The 20,130-nt window shown below is 43.4% G+C and overlaps 1 protein-coding gene and 1 pseudogene across 16 annotated transcripts in view; one reads left to right on the top strand and one right to left on the bottom strand.

Moving 5' to 3' along the window:
• Positions 1 to 20,130, bottom strand: part of Ogdh (oxoglutarate (alpha-ketoglutarate) dehydrogenase (lipoamide)) — a 67,498-nt gene that overhangs the window by 43,757 nt on the left and 3,611 nt on the right. For all 16 annotated transcript variants that reach the window (NM_001252283.1, NM_001252282.1, NM_010956.4 and 13 more), the window contains exons 2-3: positions 18,139 to 18,386; positions 1,359 to 1,550 (exon numbers count right to left, since the gene is read on the bottom strand). In NM_001252283.1, the coding sequence (NP_001239212.1) occupies positions 1,359 to 1,550; positions 18,139 to 18,360 (414 nt within the window). In that variant the 5' untranslated portion in view covers positions 18,361 to 18,386. The remainder of the gene's footprint in view (positions 1 to 1,358; positions 1,551 to 18,138; positions 18,387 to 20,130) is intronic.
• On the top strand, positions 7,504 to 7,947 carry Gm45933 (predicted gene, 45933; annotated as a pseudogene).

Here is a 20,130-nt window from a genome sequence, read left to right as displayed (position 1 = left end):
TAACTCGGGGTTGTTGATAGGGAGGAAGATACTAATAGCTTAGAGGGTAGATATCTGCCCAGCTCTGGTGCTTTAAAGGGTTAGTGTAAATGTAGAGGTTTTATGTCTTTTTCTCTGGGAACTTAATGATCAAAGGCAGGACAGAAACCCCAAATTGGGATTAAATATTTACTACAACAGCAGGGTAGAGTGGGGAAATACCACCCATTTTTCAATTTTTTAAAAATGTAATTATATTTGAGACAAGGTCTACTATTTAGTCCTGGCTGGCCCAGAACTAACTCTGTAGATCAGGCTGACTTCAAACTCAGAGATACACCTGCCTCTGGCTTTTAAGTGCTGGGATTAAAGGTGTGTATCACCATGCTCAGAAAAACTCCTTTACGTGGTTTTGTTGCTGTTGTTGATTTTAAGTTTAGATACTCTGTCATAAGCTCTTGCAGCAACCTGAGAGCAGCAAGAGCTGAGAAGGCATGGGAAACTAGATTAAAAATGTAACTGTAGCCACTGTATGACGGATACAGTCAGGACTGTAGCATTTACAGCATTCTGTATTTCTCCATGTCATGTGAGCACACACATGTCCCAAGAAGAGTCCTCAAAGAAGAACATGGTAGAAAGAAGACTGAGGACCCAGGATGCTTCTGAGCAACCACCACAGGAACTGAAGCATGAGGCAGAAGCAAGAGCTCAAGGCAAGAGCCCAGGCTGCGGCTTCTGCTGCATCCATTCTCCAGTAGGCCGTGGGGCCTGGACTCACTCCCACTGGCACTTCCTGAGGAAAGCTACCTGGCTTGTTTTTCGGTACTTTTCCTCTCATATCCGTTCTAAGGTCTAAATTCTCCCTTCCCTACAGAGGTGGGCATGGAGGGAGGCCTTCACTTACAGTGTTTGGATAGAGGAAGGACAGGGAAAAGCCCAGTGAGTCCTGCTGGCCATATGTGTGAGGCTGGCTGCTTACTGGCAGAATTTAGGTATGGCCCCCTTATTTCACCCACATTTTACAGACTGAGTTCTTCTTCTCTACCCTGGCTTGTGTCTCTAAACTGTATGGATTTACTTTTGAACAGTATACAGATATCAATCCATCCATAGCCCTGCTCCGCTCATCAGCTGTGAACCTCCCTTCTACACCCACATCCTAACTTGCCTTGAGCTATTCTGAGACAGAACATTAAAGTGAGAGATTTATTTGCTCAGCTAGATGTCTTGCTTCTTTTTTCTTGTACTTGATTTAGCCTCACTAAATCAAAGTAAAAAGGAAACTGCTGGCATTTGAAAGAGAAGTAAAACAACGCACCCCCAGAGAGGCCCAGGGAATACCATATCTGACGATGCTGCAGCCAGCCCCTGCTCACCTGATATGCCCTGATGAGAGACTGCACCGCCAAGTGGTCCTCCACGAGTTTGTCGACGTTAGGTTGTGCTTCCACCAGGGACTGTGCATGGGCCATGGTAGCCAGGGAGCTTCGACTCAGGGAAAGGGGGCTCTGGTAGGCAGTGCCCGGTGGGGCTCCAGCATTGGTGTTTCGGAAAAAAATGTCCCATGACTAAAGACAAAAAGAGCAGAGTTACCTGACTCTTCCTTAAATGTCATATATAACTGTCCTCTGCAAGAAGGCAACATTGCCATTTCCTCATATTCCTATTTTTATTTTCTTTAGATTTCAATAATCTAATCTGCATTTTAAAAAAAAGATTTATTTATTAGTATAAGTTCACTGTAGCTGTCTTCAAATGCACCAGAAGAGGGTATTAGATCTCATTATGGGTGGTTGTGAGCCACCATGTGGTTGCTGGGATTTGAACTCAGTACCTTTGGAAGAGCAGTTGGTGCTCTTATCCACTGAACCACCTCACCAGCACCTAATCTGCATTTTGTATTGTAGATGATATATTATTACTTAACCCACCTCACAAAAGATATAAACTTTAAAATATTTAGAGATATAGAAATTTACATATATTTTATATATTGTATCTAATACATATTTTATAGATATTTAAATTTTTACTTATTTTTATTTCTGTACATATGTGCATGCTTGCTTATCTGTATGTACACCATGTGTGAGCCTGAGGAAGCCAGGAAAGGGTATTGGATGCCCTAGAAACGCAGTGCCAAGTAGTTTATTAGTTGCCCAATGTTGATGTTGGGAACCAAACTAAGTCCTCTTAGTGCTCTTAACTGCTGAGTCGCCTCATTGGCCCCTTATAAGTTTAGAGACAGAGATGAAGACTTATTTCCATGCAGGAAAAAAAAATTGTTAAAAGAAAGTGTCTTGAGGGGATGGTGAATTGAGGGCATGATGTGACTATGGGAGTCACTATTTGGCTTTGAATTCAAGATCCCTTTGCTTTGGTCTTCCCAGTGCGGGGGGGTTACAGACGCAGACTACCACAACACACCTCTGTGGGACGAAACGCTGCGTTCTCTGCAGTAAGAGTACTCTGTTTCTAAACTTTCCCATCAGCAACGGATTAGACTGTCTTGACATTTAAGAGAGGTGAATTAAGACTTCTGTGCTCCCCTTCCTGCTGTCTCTGCAAAGATCCTCCCCCCCACACACACACACAGATGTGTTCTCAGGGAGTGGCGATGCCTGTCTATCAAAAGGATTCTGTCTGTGCCTGGGGCAATTGGTAAAGTTAACTTAATAAAGTAATTGTTTTATCATGCTAGGAATGAAACCCCAGACCCTAAACATACTAGGCAAATGATCTGCCAGTGACCCTCTTGCCCACTCCCACCCTCACCCCATGTGGTCTGGTTTTTGTAGACTTAGATCTTTCAAAATCTATCCAGGTTGCTATCCAGGTACCAACATATCTGATTTATGAATATACCTATCAGTTCTTGGTATATAAACCAGAAGGTTCTCCTCAACTACACAAAAGCCTATCTAATTCTTATAGAGCAGGTTAGTCTCTCATTCTAAAATATTTATGAAGAGTTTTCTGAAATGCTACAGTAAGAACATATTCCTTTGGTATTCATTAAAACAGTTTTTAAGGGGCTGGAGAGACGGCTTAGCAGTTAAGTCACTGGCTGCTCTTCCAGAGAACCTGGGTTCAGTTCCCAGCACCCACATGGCAGCTCACAACTGTCTGTAACTCCAGTTCCAGGCGATCTGGCATCCTCACAGGTGTACATGCGCACAAACACCAATGAACATAAAAATAAATCTTAAAAAAGGAAACAAAACAAAACAAAACAAAACAAAACCAAAAACCACAACCATTTGGGCCAAGCAGGTGGTGCATACCTTTACTTCTTACACTTTGGAGGCAGAGGCAAGGTGATCTCTGTGAGTTAGAAGCCACCCTAGTGTACAACGTGAGTTTTAGGTACGCTAAGGCTCCACAGTAAAACATTCTCTCAACATCTAACAAGCAAACAAAACCCACTGGGAATATGACTACATAGCCTTAGGAATGTGGTAAAAACACTGTGCACTTTAAAATGGCATTTATACTACATAAGCTATATTCTAATAAATTTTGTTTGTTTGGTTGGTTTTATTTTGTTTTCTGAGACAGGATTTCTTTGTATAGCCCTGGCTGTCCTGGAACTCACTCTGTAGACCAGGCTGGCCTCGAACTCAGAAATCCGCCTGCCTCTGCCTCCCAAGTGCTGGGATTAAAGGCACGAACCACCACTGCCCGGCTCCAATAAAATTTTTTATAACAATTATAGCCTTTCTGGTTAATTAATGGGAACTGACTGGAGAAGAGAGATCTGATGTTATCTTCGGATACCTACCATGAAACCTACTATAGAAACATTCAGACATTACTGATTGTCTGGAACATCGAAAGAGTTACAACTTTCTTTTCAAAAGATTTTATCAAGTGTTTCCAATTTCAAGATGTCAATTTCTCAAAAACAAAAGCTCAACCTTCCTCTATCAATTTGGCTTCTACCAAAATTCACTCTGGCTCTTTCTCTGTGAGAAAAAACAGTATTTCTGTTGAGGTGGTGGTGGGGAGTGGACTAGAGGACTGATAGCATACCAGCCACCCCATCAGGCTCTACACAAGGTACTAAGAGATGGCATACACAGGACTGGATGGACCCCATGTGCTTCTGACCTCATGGAACCTTCCAGCAGGTCCAACAGAGACCCTACGTCGTGGAAGCAAAATGACCAATGACAGCATCCTTTGGCTGTCCATCCTTCTTCTGGAAGCAGACATTAATAAAGACTGCATACCTTGGCTATAGGTGCTTGTTCTAGAAGCAGAGATGACCAGGGAACCTCAAGTGTCCATCCTTGTGCTAGAAGCAGAGGTGATCAAGGACAGCACAGGGGAGTGTCTATTCTCGTTCTAGAAGAAGAGATGACCATGGACCACATGGTTTAGTGGCCCATCTTCAAAATACACATTCTAAGAAATCATTAGACAGCTCTGCCTGGCCTAACCAAGGCCTACAGTAAAGCCTCTCCAACGCAAACTGGGCAGGAGATAACCGGACCCTACCCCATCTCAGCACTGCATGAACTAACTAACAAGAAGCAGCTCTTTCCACACAGAACCTCAGGAAGGCTCTATCACTCCAAACAAGCCACAGAAGCTGGCTTACTTAGTCCAAGCCTCACTTCATGGCAAGTAGCCCATGAAGAGCAGTATAACCCAAACCACCTTTTTACCTTCCTAGCACCCCGCAGGGCTGAGGCGTCAAGCCCAGGGCCTCTCACATACTAAGTGGACTCTCTACTATTACACTAAATCCCAAGCATGATTTCTTCCTTTATTTTTTGACAAGGTCTCATATGTCCCAGGTTGGTCTTAAACTTGCGACACAGCTGAACATGACTTGAACTTCTTATCCTCTTGCTCCATTCCTCTAGAGTACTGGAATTCTAATGGTGTGCCACCACGCCTGGTTTCCAAGGCTACTTAGAAGACTAAGAGACAGGAAGATGGGTTCAACACTGACTGATACAAGCATGAGGACCTGAGTTTGGTCCTCACATAAAAGAGCCTGGTAAGATGGTGTGCACCTGTAATGTGTACGCTGAGGAGGTAAAGATCATCCCTGAGGCCTGCTAACCAGCCAGTTTAGTCAAATAGACCCCGTCTCAAAAAATAAGGTAGGGAAGCTAAGGTTGGGGCTCAGTGCTGGCTGCATAAGCATGAAGACCTGAGCTCAGATTCCAAGCACACATGTAAAAAGTGGGGGACGGTGGCATCACACCCAGCTCCCTGTAACCTTTTTTTTTTTAAAGATTTATTTATTTATTATATGTATGTACATTGTAGCTGTCTTCAGACACTCCAGAAGAGGGAGTCAGATCTCGTTACAGATGGTTGTGAGCCACCATGTGGTTGCTGGGATTTGAACTCTGGACCTTCAGAAGAGCAGTCGGGTGCTCTAACCCACTGAGCCATCTCTCCAGCCCCACCTGTAACCTTTTGTGCTTAGTAAAACTCCAGTGATTTTCAATAAGGCAATAGACAGAAATTCTGCTTGTACTAGAGCCAGTCAGGGAAATAAACCAACAACCAAGTTCATACCAGTTCTCTTGAGTTTCCATCGAGGAATAAAGAGGGGAGAGCAGTTCTACTGGCTCTCTTTTCTCAGTCAAACGGGCACAAACAAGAGTGGCTCCCATACTGGGTTGGGATTGCCCCTAAATATCCCCTTTGTGCCGGGCAGTGGTAGGTAGCACACACCTTTAAACCCAGCACTTGGGAGGCAGAGGCAGGTGAATTTCTGAGTTGGAGGCCAGCCTGGTCTACAGAGTGAGTTCCAGGACAGCCAGGGCTACACAGAGAAACCCTGTCTAGAAAAACCAAAAAAAGATCCCCTTTGCACCATGACTGGTGTCACACTAGTAGGTTTTCTGATATGGGTAATTACCAAAGGCTTCAGTATACAGCAAGCTGACTACACCTACTTGGCAAAACTCATACTATATACACTGAGTAAATTTAACCAAGTTAGATCGTTTAACCAGAAAGGGAAGGTCATTATTTGGCCCACATGAATGGCCACAAATAGCCAAAGCACACACACCTATTCAAGGCTAAAAGCACCCCTACCTGCTGACCACACTTTCTTCCCAGCAGCCTTACACAACTTCCCACTTCTCTCTTGCACCTGCAACCCTGCATCTTAGACATGATTCCTATTTCTCCAGCCCTACCTTCATCTCTTCCACCCTGTTGCCAACATCCATGTCAATTAATATCCCGGCTCTGGGGTTGGGGTTCTTTGTAGTCTTTAGAAACCTTACTGACCACCTACTTCTAGACCCTCTCTGGCCTTCTCTCCATCACCCTGAGATGCCCAGTCATTCACCTCACACAGGTGTACTGTTAACACCTGCATATATGTCTATTTTCAAAAAGGTTTTCTGCTGGTCTTCTCCTATATCTATCTCAACCAGATTCTACATATTTATCATTAGTTTGTCCCATGCTGCCACTGAGATATTAGTGTCTGGCCAGCACAAGAGGAAACCTTTGTAAATGTTCAAAAACCTTCAGGAGAAAAATATCAACCCCACTACCCGAAATCCCTGCTCAGTGTGAACTGAAGGATAGAAGGCCACCCACTAAGAAAAGCAGCAGCAGTGGCGACATCAACAAGAACCTGCCCAACTCCAATCTTCTGGTGAGTGAGGAAAAAGCCTGAGTGACCCACCCACTTCAGTTGTTTCTCTGAACCAGTTATTCCCTCCTTCACTACCTCTGCTGGCACCTGAACAAGGCCCATGGTCAACATTAAAAAGGGCAGCAATGTCTACTTTCAGAAGTGTCTCCGTGTACCAGGCAGAAGTTAAAGGAAAGCAGCAGCTGCTTCCCTGGGAATGTGATTTCACAGCACAGAAACCAACACTTCCTACAGCAGGAGTGGTTTCTTGTCCACGAGATAGAGATGAAGTTGTCCTCTGGCTCCAGAAGGATGAAGGGTGGGGGTGGAGACTTCTGAGTAATGCTGACCTGTGCTCTTGTCCCCAGGTCCACCACACCCAGTTCTAAGGTCATCTGCCTCTTGAATCTCTTACTTGGCATGTTTTGCAATTAATAAAATGAGGAAAACATCTGTCTCTTTGCCTAGATTAGTACTAAACCGTACAAAGTTCGAAGCACTCAAATCTCATGAAAGATGAAGGTGTTATAGAAAGAAAAAAGTTAAAATATCACATGGTAGGTGGACAAGGTTACAAATGACACTCAAGGCATAGGAAGCTGTCAGGAAAATTAGTTCTGGACAAGACAGGGGCTAGAGGTAGAGAAGGCACCTATCTCAGGCCATCAGTCTCTGCAATTCTCAGAAAGTGTACATAGCTGTTTTCTTTTTCTTGTGTGTGGTACATGTATGCATACATGATCATGTATATGCAAATATAGGTCATGTGTGTGCATGTGGAGATGGGAGTCAGGGGTATCATCTTCCACACATGTTCTTTACAACAACTTTTTCACGCAGGGTCTCTCACTGTACTCTGAGCTCACTAGTGCAGCTAGGCTGGCTGGTTAGAAAGTCCCAGAGAGTATCCCGGGAAGGTCACATTGCTGTCAGACATGGCTGCTAGACACAGACATGAACACGGACATGGCCATGGTAAAATGGAAGGAACTTCCAGATTACAAAGAGTGGAAAATTGAAGGGACGCCATTAGAAGAGGCTTGCTGCCCGAGGGCTCAGGGATCCATAGGCTTGCAATGGGGCTTGGAGATACATGGGTGGCTTTGCAGGCAGCATCACCTTCACAAGCGTAATATTAAAAGGATTCAAATGGGGATTTGCTGCGTTTGTGGTAGCTCTAGGGGCTGAATACTTCCTGGATCCCTGGAATAATGGTAAGAAGCATCACTGACGAGAGCGCCTTGTGATGTCTTTCATAAGAATAAGATTCTCTCACTGTAGCATCCTGGGCTGTATGTTTGTCCTTGAAAGAATATTAGTATGGTTTAATAAAGTAAGAAAAACTGAAAGAAAAAAAAAGTCCCAGAGATCCTATTGTGTCCACCTCCCTTCTAGGTGTGATGAGACTACAGGTGTGCACTGACCACTGAGCCTCTTTTTACATGGATATTAGGGGATCAAATCATGAAATCATGTCTTTGCTCCACTAACTGATCTATTACAGTAGTCCAAAATACACATTTTTTTTTCATTTAAAAGAGTTGTAAAGCATTGGGGGTGGGGTGTTTTTGTTTTGAGACAAGGTCTCCCTCTATATCCCAGGCTGGCCTTGAACTCAGAGATCTGCCTGCCTCTGTCTCCCAAACATTGGAATTAAAGGTGTATATCACCATGCCTAGCAAAAACAGAAATGGTTTTTAAAAAAATCCATTTCTGGGGCTAATGTGGTTAAGAGCACTTGCTACCAGGCCTGGCAACCTGAGTTCGTTCGACCCCTGGAACCCACAGTGGAAGGAAAGAACCAACTCCCAAGAGCTGTCCTCTGACTTCCACATCATACCATGGCACCTACCCCCCACTCTCAAAATAAATGTAAAAACAATTTTTAAAAATCCATTTTTGGTTAAATTCAAGAAACACACATTAAAGGCCAACTATCTACATCATGCTCTAAGGTTTTGGGAACAAGACGACAAACTAAATGAGCTCCTTACTCTCACGAGAGACAAGAAAAGTGACTGTGAATTCACAGAATGCACAGAGCATACAATGCTGAGGAGAGATGGCACCCATTTAAAGGCCAACTCAGGCCCCAAGGCTTGTAGAACAGAACAGGTGGGACCTATGGGAGCTGAAGGTAAAACAACAAATCCCATGCTGAAGAACACTGAATAGATACATCAGGAAGGGAAGATGGTGTTGGAAGAACCAGACCAGGAGGCTATGCTGAAAGCTGGTCTCAAGACACAATACTTAGGGGCACCTCGTGGGAAGCCAGCACTGAACACTGGATAACTTTTGCCACCCAATGCTAACAGGAGGGAGCCTGCAGAAGAGGGGCTTGTATCTTCCTGCCAACCCTAAGTGGGCTTACAGTCATAACCTTTCTGCCAGGATAACTTAGGACAGATTTCAAGTGCAAATAATTTTAATACTATGGTTGAAATAAAATGAAATGTGAGCTCCTACCTTATTTATAGAAAACCAAAAGCACTTAGTAGTCCTGTACTGGTGCCAAGCAACGACTAACCAAGAACATGTGACAATAATCTAGGAATATGGGTGGGACAGGCTCAAAGGCCTACTTACCATTGATAAATTTTTGATAAAGCCCAGCACTATCAAATACACCCTCAGTTATTAAGTTCAAATGCTAATTACACTTATTGTTATCAATATAAGCTACAGGGAAATGACTGAGAGCCAGAAGATAGCTTCCTTTTAGCTTTCTGACCCAATGAAAAGGCAGTCAGGTAGATGCTTCTTAAATGACTCAGTGTCCACTGAATGTCACCTACCTATAGGATGGCTAGTGCTACTCTGAGAGGCAAGCCCTGCTGTCCTAGCCACAGCAGACAAGGTTGGCTTCATACCTTCTACCCCTCCCCCTCCAACCTATGAATCGTTTCTGACTTGCAGGCCCTTGAGTTCTTCCAGAAAATGTCCTGGGAATGATTTTCAATATGACTATGTGACTACCTTATGTGAACAGGTCTCAGATCAATGGAAGAGTAGCCAGAGAAGGCAAACTACAAATGTTCGAAAGAATTCAAGAGAAAGAGCAGAACCTGGGACACTTCTATCCACTCAGTCAATCCCTAGGCAGGAAGCCCCTTTCCCAGTCAGGATAGGACCACTGCCCATCACCACCCAATTTATGAGGGAAACCTCATGGTGTGCTGTGATCCATGCATACTGGTACCCACTGCAATAAGCCAGTGAAAACCAGAGACCTGATGGAAGCATGCCTGTAATCTATTACTTTTGAAGCTGAGGTATTGTTACACAGCAGGCAAATAAAATAAAAAACCAAACTAACAAAAAACTAGAGTAATCATAATTAGACGTCAGTAAAAACACCAATTGAACACAACTGAAGCGCCATTACAATAATGTTTTTATGGTACAGTATGCATGACAGAAGTTTCCAAACTTTCTGTTTGGGCATATGGATACCTGTTATGGATACCTAAGAATAACAAAGTAAAGCTGCCTTAGCTCTGACCTATATAGGGTTCATAGAAGGCATGCTGTACTAAACTATAGGTGGCTATATCATCAGATCACATTGAAGCAGGTTGGGGGCTAGCCTGTCAGTCCTACACGATCTTCCATCCATACACATTCCCTGCCTCTCCATCTCTCAGGAGTACAGTCTGTCTCTCAACGTGCTCTAACCAACGTAATGAGCAGCAGTATGAGACCTGAGCCCAGATCTCAGGGAATTTGCAGCCACTCCTTATCACTGGAACTTCCCTGTGCAGCAACTGAGGAGCAGGCCAGCAACTACTACCATATACCTCAGCTATGACGACCTGGAGATGTCTGGCTACATGTGACTACTATGAGAGACCAGGAGCCTTTAGCTGATTCAGTCAAGAAATACAATACATTGATACCACTTAAGATGCAGTTGGTGGAGGGGACCGAAGAGATGGCTCAGCAGTTAAGAGCACTGGTTGCTCTTCCTGAGGTCCTGAGTTCAATTCCCAGCAACCACATGGTAGCTCACAACTGTCTGTAATGAAATCTGATTCCCTCTTCTGGTGTGCATGAAAACAGAGCACTCAAATACATAAAATAAATATATATATTTTAAAGGTGCAGTTTGGGAACAGTTTGTTATACCAATGCTCTTGGAAACCAGGCCTTCCCATAGGGAAGTATTATAGGCAACATATCATATTTTTCTCTTAAGCAGACTGAGGACATTCTATAGGAATGGGCCCAGATCTGCACATGACACAACTCATGAGGCCATTGGAAAGTGATTATCTGTGGTCATCTGTGCTGATTTGGCTAGGACCTACCTTCACAGTAGTGACTGGGCCTTTTAAGGGGGGCCCTAGTGTAGCTGGGTAAAGTTGCTGCTCCAAGGGTTCTTGTAGAATGCTGAAGTCTTCAAGTCACCACCTACTCACAGTCTAAACACTGAGTTAAACAAAAGTCTCAAGGGCTTTAAGACCTGCCTCAGGGAAGCCTCGAATGGGGGAGGAAGCCAAGGTACAGAAAGTCTCAAGAATGAACAGGCTGGCTCTACAATATGCTATCTTCTCCTTTCTAAACACTGGCATTGGCTCCTCAGGAAACCTTTCCTAGTCCCCATGCCATGTAGAGAAACTGAGCTACTTCTTGGACTGCCAAAGCCAGTTCTTTGACTTTCCCACCAGGAGAACATTCTGGCTGCTCCAGGATAAGCTGCCCATAGCAACTCAATTCTTTCTTGGTGCTGTCCTTTCCCTTAAGATCTGTTTTGGTTTCTACTTTTCTATTCTGATTTTTTGTTTTTATTTTTGCTTTAAATTATAGTACAAGGGGACAACAACAACAGCAACAACAAAGTGTGTCCTGAAAGATGTAGTAATCCTCAGAGTAGCTTCTCCATTTCCACTTGGCCTGAATTAGTTCTCAAGGCCTCACTGGCCAGTCTCTACCGAAGAGGGTTCACACTCATGACACCTAACAAAATACAAAATAAGCAAACACCTTTTGACTTAACTGTGAAACTTCTTTTAGATTCCTTTAACACCATTGCATACACTAGCAAGATTTTATCGAAAGGACCCAGATGTAGCTGTCTCTTGTGAGACTATGCCGGGGCCTAGCAAACACAGAAGTGGATGCTCACAGTCAGCTAATGGATGGATCACAGGGCTCCCAATGGAGGAGCTAGAGAAAGTACCCAAGGAGCTAAAGGGATCTGCAACCCTATAGGTGGAACAACATTATGAACTAACCAGTACCCCGGAGCTCTTGACTCTAGCTGCATATGTATCAAAAGATGGCCTAGTCGGCCATCACTGGAAAGAGAGGCCCATTGGACACGCAAAATTTATATGCCCCAGTACAGGGGAACGCCAGGGCCAAAAAGGGGGAGTGGGTGGGTAGGGGAGAGGGGGTGGGTGGGTATGGGGGACTTTTGGTATAGCTTTGGAAATGTAAATGAGCTAAATACCTAATAAAAAATTTTAAAAAAAAAGAAAAAAAGAAAAAAAAAAAAAGATTCCTTTAGGACCTAAGTATTATTCTGTCTGAGGGCCTTTCCTCTCAACCTGCCACTTGCTGAGGTTCTAAGCCCTTGCTAAGTCCCCACCTCCAATGCTACCCTTCCTCATCTCTCACAGCTCAGAACAATCTGCACTTCCCTTCAGAAGTTCAAGGGTTCTCCTTCTCCTCTCTGCTGAGCCAACTCACATGCACGGCTAGTTAACATAGTTCTCACACCAGCAAACTGCCACAGGCGAAGAGGCTGCTTTACACCCCCTGCTGCCTTCAGGAGTTAGTTAATGGGTACCCCTAGTTAACCACAAATGCATACCCATGAGAAGTACAAAAGTGTGCACAAGTCTGGGCTGGTGTAGTTAGTTTAGCACAAAAAGCTGCAATTGCTGAAATCACTCTTGGTAGAAATTGTTGAAGATCATTGAGAGGTAGCTTTCAAGTCCTGACTGATTGTTGAAATCCTATTTAAGTTGACTACAGACTCTAAGTATATGTTATTTTCATAAATCGTTCAAAATCAACTACAAGCTTGCATGAGGACCTGAATTTGATCCCTATGTCCCATATAAAACAGCAAACAAAACAACAAGAAACAAAACAGCAGAGTAACATCCATCTATCTCTAGCATCAGAGACTTCAGAGGCGGGATGCCTGGCACTCACTGGACATCCAGCTCAACCTACTCGATGACCTCCAGGAGAGTAAATGGCTCCTGAGGAGTAAGACCTGAGGTTGACCTCTGACTTCCATAGTTGTACTCATATGCATTTGTACACATATACAGACACATGAATAATATCCTTAAAAATGAGCTGGGACTGGGGGCTAGGGATAGAGCTCAGCGGGACAGCACTTGTCTAGAGACATAAGGTACAAGGTTAAATCCTTAATACCTCAAAGTAAAAGGGAATAATGGTGGGATGCATTCTAGAGTGCATACTAAATTCCTAGTACCCTGTAAATAAAAACAAATCACAAATAAAATAAAAAATCTCTAGGGATCAGGGAGATGGCTTAGAAGATAAAATGCTTGCCATGCAAACACAAAGTCCTGAGTTCAGACCCCTAGCACCCATTTAAAAGCTGGGTGTGGGGCTGGTGAGATGGCTCAGCAGGCAAGAGCACTGACTGCTCTTCCGAAGGTCCTGAGTTCAAATCCCAGCAACCACATGGTGGCTCACAACCATCTGTAACAAGATCTGACACTCTCTTCTGGTACATTTGAAGACAGCTACAGTGTACTTATTTATAATAATAAAGAAATCTTAAAAAAAATAAAGCTGGGTGTGGTAGCACATGCCTATAATCTACACTGGGAGGGAGTGGGGTTGAGACAGGCAGCAGACAATCATAGCTCACTAGTCAGCTAGTTCAAAATCAGTAAATTCTGTTTGAATTTAGTTTGAAACCCTGTCTCAAAACATAAGGTGGGCAGCAAAGAAGACCCCAACATTGACCTCTGACCCACACACACATGTGTGCACACACATGCATACCAAAAACAAAACAGAGAACACCCCAGAAAATGCCTTTTATGTGCCAAAGGGCATTCCTAAAATGTTTTCTACCAGGTGCAGTTGTACATGCTTTTAATCTCAGCACTCAGAAGGTAGAAGCAGGTTGATCTCTGAGGCCAGCCTGCTCTACATGGCTAGTTTCAGACCAACTGGGGCTACTTAATGAGACCTAACTAAAAAAAAAAAAAAAAAAAATCATTAATTAAAAAAAAAAAAAAAACTTTTCTGAATTCTTCCCAGAACTAACCAGTAAAAGAGCACTAAAGTAGCGTCCTGTAGACTGTTCAGCATAGGCACTCCTGTTCAAAAGAGCACAGTAGGAAGCCCCTCCACCACCACAATGAACATACTGACTGCAAGACTAACTAACCTGTAGGTCCCTGCCTTGAGTACACTCAGGCACCACAGAAACGGGCAAATGTATATTAGGGATAGAAATGGTCCTATTTTTCTAGGTGCAGTCAAAGCAGTGTCACTCCAGTGGAGTGAAAAGGTGAATGTGATTTGTCATGTGGACAATGACTTGTGTCTTTTCCCCTGATGTCTAGTTCACTCACAGAAAATCATTGCTTCATGAGCATGGAAGGAGGGGCAGGCCGGAAAGGGCAACAGGCCAAAGGAAAGTGATGGCTCTCCACTAGTTTCTGAATGCAGAGTCCCTCACTCCTGCAGCAGACACCTGAACTATGGTTCTTATGGACTTTAGGAGTGGACAAGCTAGACACATAGAGAATTGAATCGTGGTGTACACCTTTAGTCCCAGTACTCCAGAGGCAGAGGCAGGCGGATTTCTGAGTTCGAGGCCAGCCTGGTCTACAGAATGAGTTCCAGGACAATCAGGGCTACACAGAGAAACCCTGTCTCAAAAAACAACAACAAAACAAGGAAGGAAGGAAGGGAGGGAGGGAGAGGTATCAATGAATGAAATTAGAAAGAAGGGAGACTGTGAACTGGGGAGGTATAAGGGGTAGAATGCTGCAGTCGTGAGCTGTGGGAAAGCTCCATGGCAGGACAGGCAGGAAGGGTAAAGCAGGACCAGTCACTAGCATCTTCAAGACAAGCGCTGGGGCACTAAGGAAAAGGACCAGATCTGCATCAGAAAGACCTGGATACAATACTGGAGCTTGGATCCTGTCTCTCCTGAGTAAAACAAGACCAGGGGCTTAGCAGTCCTCAACTACCTGCTTGTTTTAAGACTACTGAGATCACAAATGTGTCATCATGCTTGGCTAGTTCTGTTTTTAAAACATAAACACAGATGTCATTGTTCTATGTGTCCCCAACATGTTAAGACATTAAAGGGAGCTATAAATGCTAATACAGGCCACTAGCAAAATTCCTTAAATGCCTATGATAGCCTAGAACAGATAGTCTCAGAGAGGACCAAACTCAGAACAAAAAGACAGTAGACCCAGTACAGAGGTAGATTAAATTAGAAGACAGAATTCCGTGGAGCAGCACAGGAAGAAGGGACAGAGAGTTCTGACCCACTGTGATACTTTGGCCAGACATAATTTTCACAATCACACATACGATCATTTTTCTGTGGAATGCTGGGCACTAAATCAGGGATGAATATATGAGGGGCAAACACAGAACTAATAAATTAGACACCCCCAACCATCTTAAAAGTTGTTTCTGTGGCTACTGTTTTAAATAGAGATGGCCAAGCATGCTGCCTCATGTCTGTAATCCCAGAGCTTGAGAGACAAAGGTACATGGATCTCCCAGTTTGAGGTCAGCCTGGTCTATACAGTGAATTCCAGGACAGCCAGGGCTACACAGAGACTCTTGTCTCAAACCAAACCAAACCCAACCCAAAAAACAAAACAAAACAAAACAAAAACCCTAAACCCTTTCTGGTACAGGAGATTAAAGCATTCTTTTTTTTTTTTTTTTTTTTTATTTTGTGTCAGATCCCCTGGAACTGGAGTTACAGATGGTTGTGCACCATGTGGCTGCTGAGAACTCAACTTAGGTCCTCTGCAAGAGCAATTGCGGAACCACCTCTGTAGTTCCTTTATTTAAAGACAGCTGTCTCATGACCTGTGCTGTCCTCTAACTCTTTCAGAGCTAAGATGACGTTGGATTTCTGGTTTTCTTGCCACTCCTTCCCAAGTACACAAGGAGATTACTATTTGCCATCACCACACCCAGTTACAAAGTGCTAAGGACTGAAAGCAGGGATTCTACATGCCAGGCAAGCACCATGTGTGTTGTTTTCATACACATACACACACATACACATACATGCATGTGCAGAGGCTAGAGGCTGACATAGGGTATCTTCCTTGACACTTTTTACCTTATTTTTTTAAGGCAAGTTAACTTTGCCAGCTAGCTAGGCAAACTCACAAAGACCCTCTAATTCCTGCACCAGCACTGGGATGAATTCTAGGTCCACGTTGGCTGCCTAATTTTTATATGTGTGCTGGGAGCAGTGTGTGCGTGTGAACTTAGGCCCTCCCGGCTGTACACCAAGCACTTCACCAACTGGGTCATCTCCCCAGACCCAAAGCATTTTTAATAAAATGAAGTATTTCTAAGGTTATAGGACATAACACTCTATAGTCATAGGTATCTCTGAAAATGTGACTTAAATTATGGGTCATCTCTCTCAAAAAAGGCACATGCAACGTGTGTGTGTAATACAATTTGAAGAGGACTACTTAGCTGTGAACAAGGCAGAAAAGAGGTCAAAGTTCTGTCAGCCTACAACCAGGATCTCTAGTGGGGCCAGCCCTTCAATCAGCCCTCTTGTACCTCCTTCCACAGGTAGCAGGGCAGAGCAATGCCTGAGTCTGTAAGAGTAACTCAAACTCTTAGTAACAGATACAGGCATAAACTCTGCTCCAAGGACCTTCAACCCACACACATCTTCAATTAAAGAACAAAATCTCTTACATGTATACTATTCACCCTCCCAAAAGTGTTTCCAAGAAACTCTCATACTGATTGACCCCAAGACACCAATCCCACCACCAACAGTCTCTATGGGGAGCAAGCAGATGGTAGCTGAGCACTCTTGCCCCACTCTTAGTGTTATGACAGACTTTCTTCAGTACTCTCTCACCCTAATTATCACATGCTGCTTTCTCTGATAACCACAACCATGCAGGGAGAAGGAAAAACAAAACAAAATCCTTTTCAAGGAATACTATGCAACTGTTTAGAGAACAAAAGCTATCATACCCACAAAAATCTCCTCCTTTAGTAGGTAGGCACGCCAGTGTATGTCCTGCAATCTCAGTAGTACAGCAGTAAAAGCAAGAGGATTCAGAATTCAAGGACAACCTGGACAACCTAACATATTTCAGGTTAGCCTGAACTACATGGCTCAGAGGTTACACTTTCTTCAAAGTCCACAAGGAGAAAATGAAGAGTTTGGTAGGAATTTCAGAGCAGCAACAATTTAAAAGTTTGAGGGTGAGAAGGTAAAAGTGTGGCCCTCCCTCCTGCAAAATAAAGTCCTGAATTTAAAAGAAACAAACAAGCAAACAAATAGATAAATAAACAAAACTAAAAACCTAATGGCAGGTCAATGGATAAAGGATGCCTTCTGGTAAGATGGCTGATTCAATAGTGCAAATAGGCCTGGTCCACAGTAAAGACAGACATCTTGGCTGAGCATGGCCTCCATGAAGACAATCATCGTGACTGTGTCATTCTCCCAAAGACTTAGAGCAGGTGGGGAGCTGTGGACTACACATCTTACCATTGCACCACACTGCAACCCCTGCAGCAAGCTGGCTTCCATATCCAAAAATTAAGAAATGACCATCATAACCCATGAACAGTCACTGGCCATCAACAGAACACACCAACTCTGGCACTAATGCTTGGCTAGCCAAGGGGAGGTGGATACAATGTGGTAGTTTTGGGATTCTCCAATTAAGCACAGCACATCTCCACATAGTCTGAACTAGTCACCCTCAGAAAGGATTCAGGCAAATATCGAAGAAAAGGGTCTAAGAAAAAAAGTGCCCATGTAGATGATACAGAAAAATCAAAGACAAGAGAAAAATAGAAACACAAGGATCTAAACAGCTGTTTATATAGAAAGTACATGTGGTGAATTTGAAATGTCACAAATACACATGACATGTTCTCTCAGAGAAGTCAGGATGGAAGAGCATCTCCAGGTCCCATCCTTTCCCACAGATTTTCTTTCTTCAGAGAGCTTCATCCTAAAGCAACCTTCAGGGAGATCCCGGAGGGCCAGTCTTGTGCTTCCTCACATGGTCGCCAGATCACACTTGCATTTCCTCAGATCCTTGAAGGGCTGGCTACACATGCTTCATTGTGTGCTTTGAGTGTTGAGCTCATTGCTGGAAACAACTCAAGAGGACTGTGGTTTCCACTGAGGCCACACTGAGTCTGACGCAGTAGACATGGTGGATGGTGCCGGGTTCTAGTTGCCTGCCTGCCCACTGACTCTTCTGGATATACTCACTTACCTGGCAGTCAGTGAGCACCTGACCAACATACAGAGCAGAGGACTACTCTGTGAGCCTTACCTTATGTACACTTTTGGGATTCTCCAACCAGGCACAGTACATTTCCTCCACATAGTTCGAACTAGTCCCACTAAGAAATGGTTCAGCAGCTACAGGTGCAGAATAGCACCGAATCTGTTGAAACGTCCTAATTGCTGCTGGTTTGTTTTGTGAAAATGTCTTAACAGTCTGGGAGGCTGTCAATGGCCTTAACTTAGCAGCACAAGTCCTTAAATGAAACATTTTGTCCTGAAGCCTTCCACAAGTACCTGTTTAAAAAAAAAAGAGAGAAAAGTTTTAAAAGAATGTTAAAGAGATAAAACTTGCCCAGCTGTTGAAGAAAAATACACTAGCTTAAAAGGGTTCACAACAGCCAATGACTTGTTCAGAGCCTAGCCTACAAGCTCAAGAGCAAGACAGAGCGTGACTGTCAAACTGGCATACCCACGTCCCCTAAGACGCCTGGACTAGCCCCAGAGATGTAGGCACAGAGTTGCAAGCTTTACCATCTGACTTAGGATCTTTACATCTATATAAGATATTAAATGACTGCAGGAAAAACAGTAAGGCTTGGTTAAGAATTATTGTTAACTGCAAAATGGCATTCTCTAACATATCCAGAAACCATTGAGTGTTCGCTGTACTCTTAATATTGGAAGTAGAAGAATTTGACTTTGCTTATTCTCAAGTAAGTTACCTCTTGAGAAATAAAAATAAAATGCCAGAGAAAGCTTGGCTCCAACAGAACAAATATCTCAAGAGCTTCAAACTCTCCTTAAAATGACTCATCATAAAGTTTGTCCTTCAGCAAATGGCACAACACTTTACCTAAAAATGACCAGGATACTTGCTTGTCATTCACACTGAGATTTAAATTCCAAACAGCTTAGTATGTGTAGCCTGTCCTTCAGCCTTCTCTCTTACATATGTGGTAAGAAAACTGTGGGCAGGTCTTAAGACACAATTCCAGGGGCTTTGCCTAATACATAAGAACAATACAATGGGGCTGAAGGGATGACTCAGCAATTAAGAGCATTTGTGGTTTTCATAAAGGACCCAGGTTTGAGTCCCAGTATTGATATGGCTCACAAAATTCTATAACTCCAGTTCCAGGGGATCTTGAATCCTCTTCTGACCTCACAGCACTAGGTATGCATATGGTGCACATTTATACGTGCAGGCAAAACAAAAACATACACATTTTAAAAAACTGAAAAATTGAAATAACACACCTTTAATCCCAGCACTTGGGAGGCAGAGGCAGGCGAATTTCTGAGTTTGAGGCCAGCCTGGTCTACAGAGTTCCAGCACAGCCAAGGCTATACAGAGAAACCCTGTCTCAAACAAACAAACAAACAAACAAAACCAAAACCATATCAATGTGGGAGTGGTGGTACGACGTGCCTTTATTCCCAAGAGGAGGCAGAAAAAAGCAGGTGGATAGTTGAATTCCAACTATCTTGGTCTACAGGGCTACATAATAAGACTCTTTCTCAAAACAAATAAATAATAAAAGAGAAAAAGAAAAAAGATGTGGATCCCTTTACATACAAAATTCAAAGTGGATTCAAGTCTTAACTGTAAGAGGTAAAATTGGAGCTGGAGAGCTGGCTCAATGATTAAGAGAGCTTCTACTGCTCCTTCAGAAAAAATCAGGTTTGATTCCCAACACCCACCAGGCCACTCCAGATCCAGGGAATCTGACACCCCCTTCTAACCTTCACAGGCACCAGGCATATACACGGCATAAACACACAGAGAAAATAATTTTTTAAAGAAGATGTATTGGGGAAAAAAGATGAAAAAAGAAATAGTAGCCTAAGCTCAAACATACAGTACTTGTCTAGCATAGGCAAGGCCTTGGATTGAACATCAGAAACCTACTGCAGTGGGGATGCTAATATTCGAGAGAATAAAAAGACCTGAAAGATCAGAACCAAGAAAAACGTATTTTTAAGTGTTAATGGCATAACTTTAAGAAAGATAAACAAATATTTAGGCAGGTGTCAATAA

The sequence above is a fragment of the Mus musculus genome, chromosome 11 (genome assembly GCF_000001635.26).
Source record: "Mus musculus strain C57BL/6J chromosome 11, GRCm38.p6 C57BL/6J".
Lineage (NCBI taxonomy): Eukaryota > Metazoa > Chordata > Mammalia > Rodentia > Muridae > Mus > Mus musculus.
This window is presented reverse-complemented; position numbering and strand designations above follow the sequence as displayed.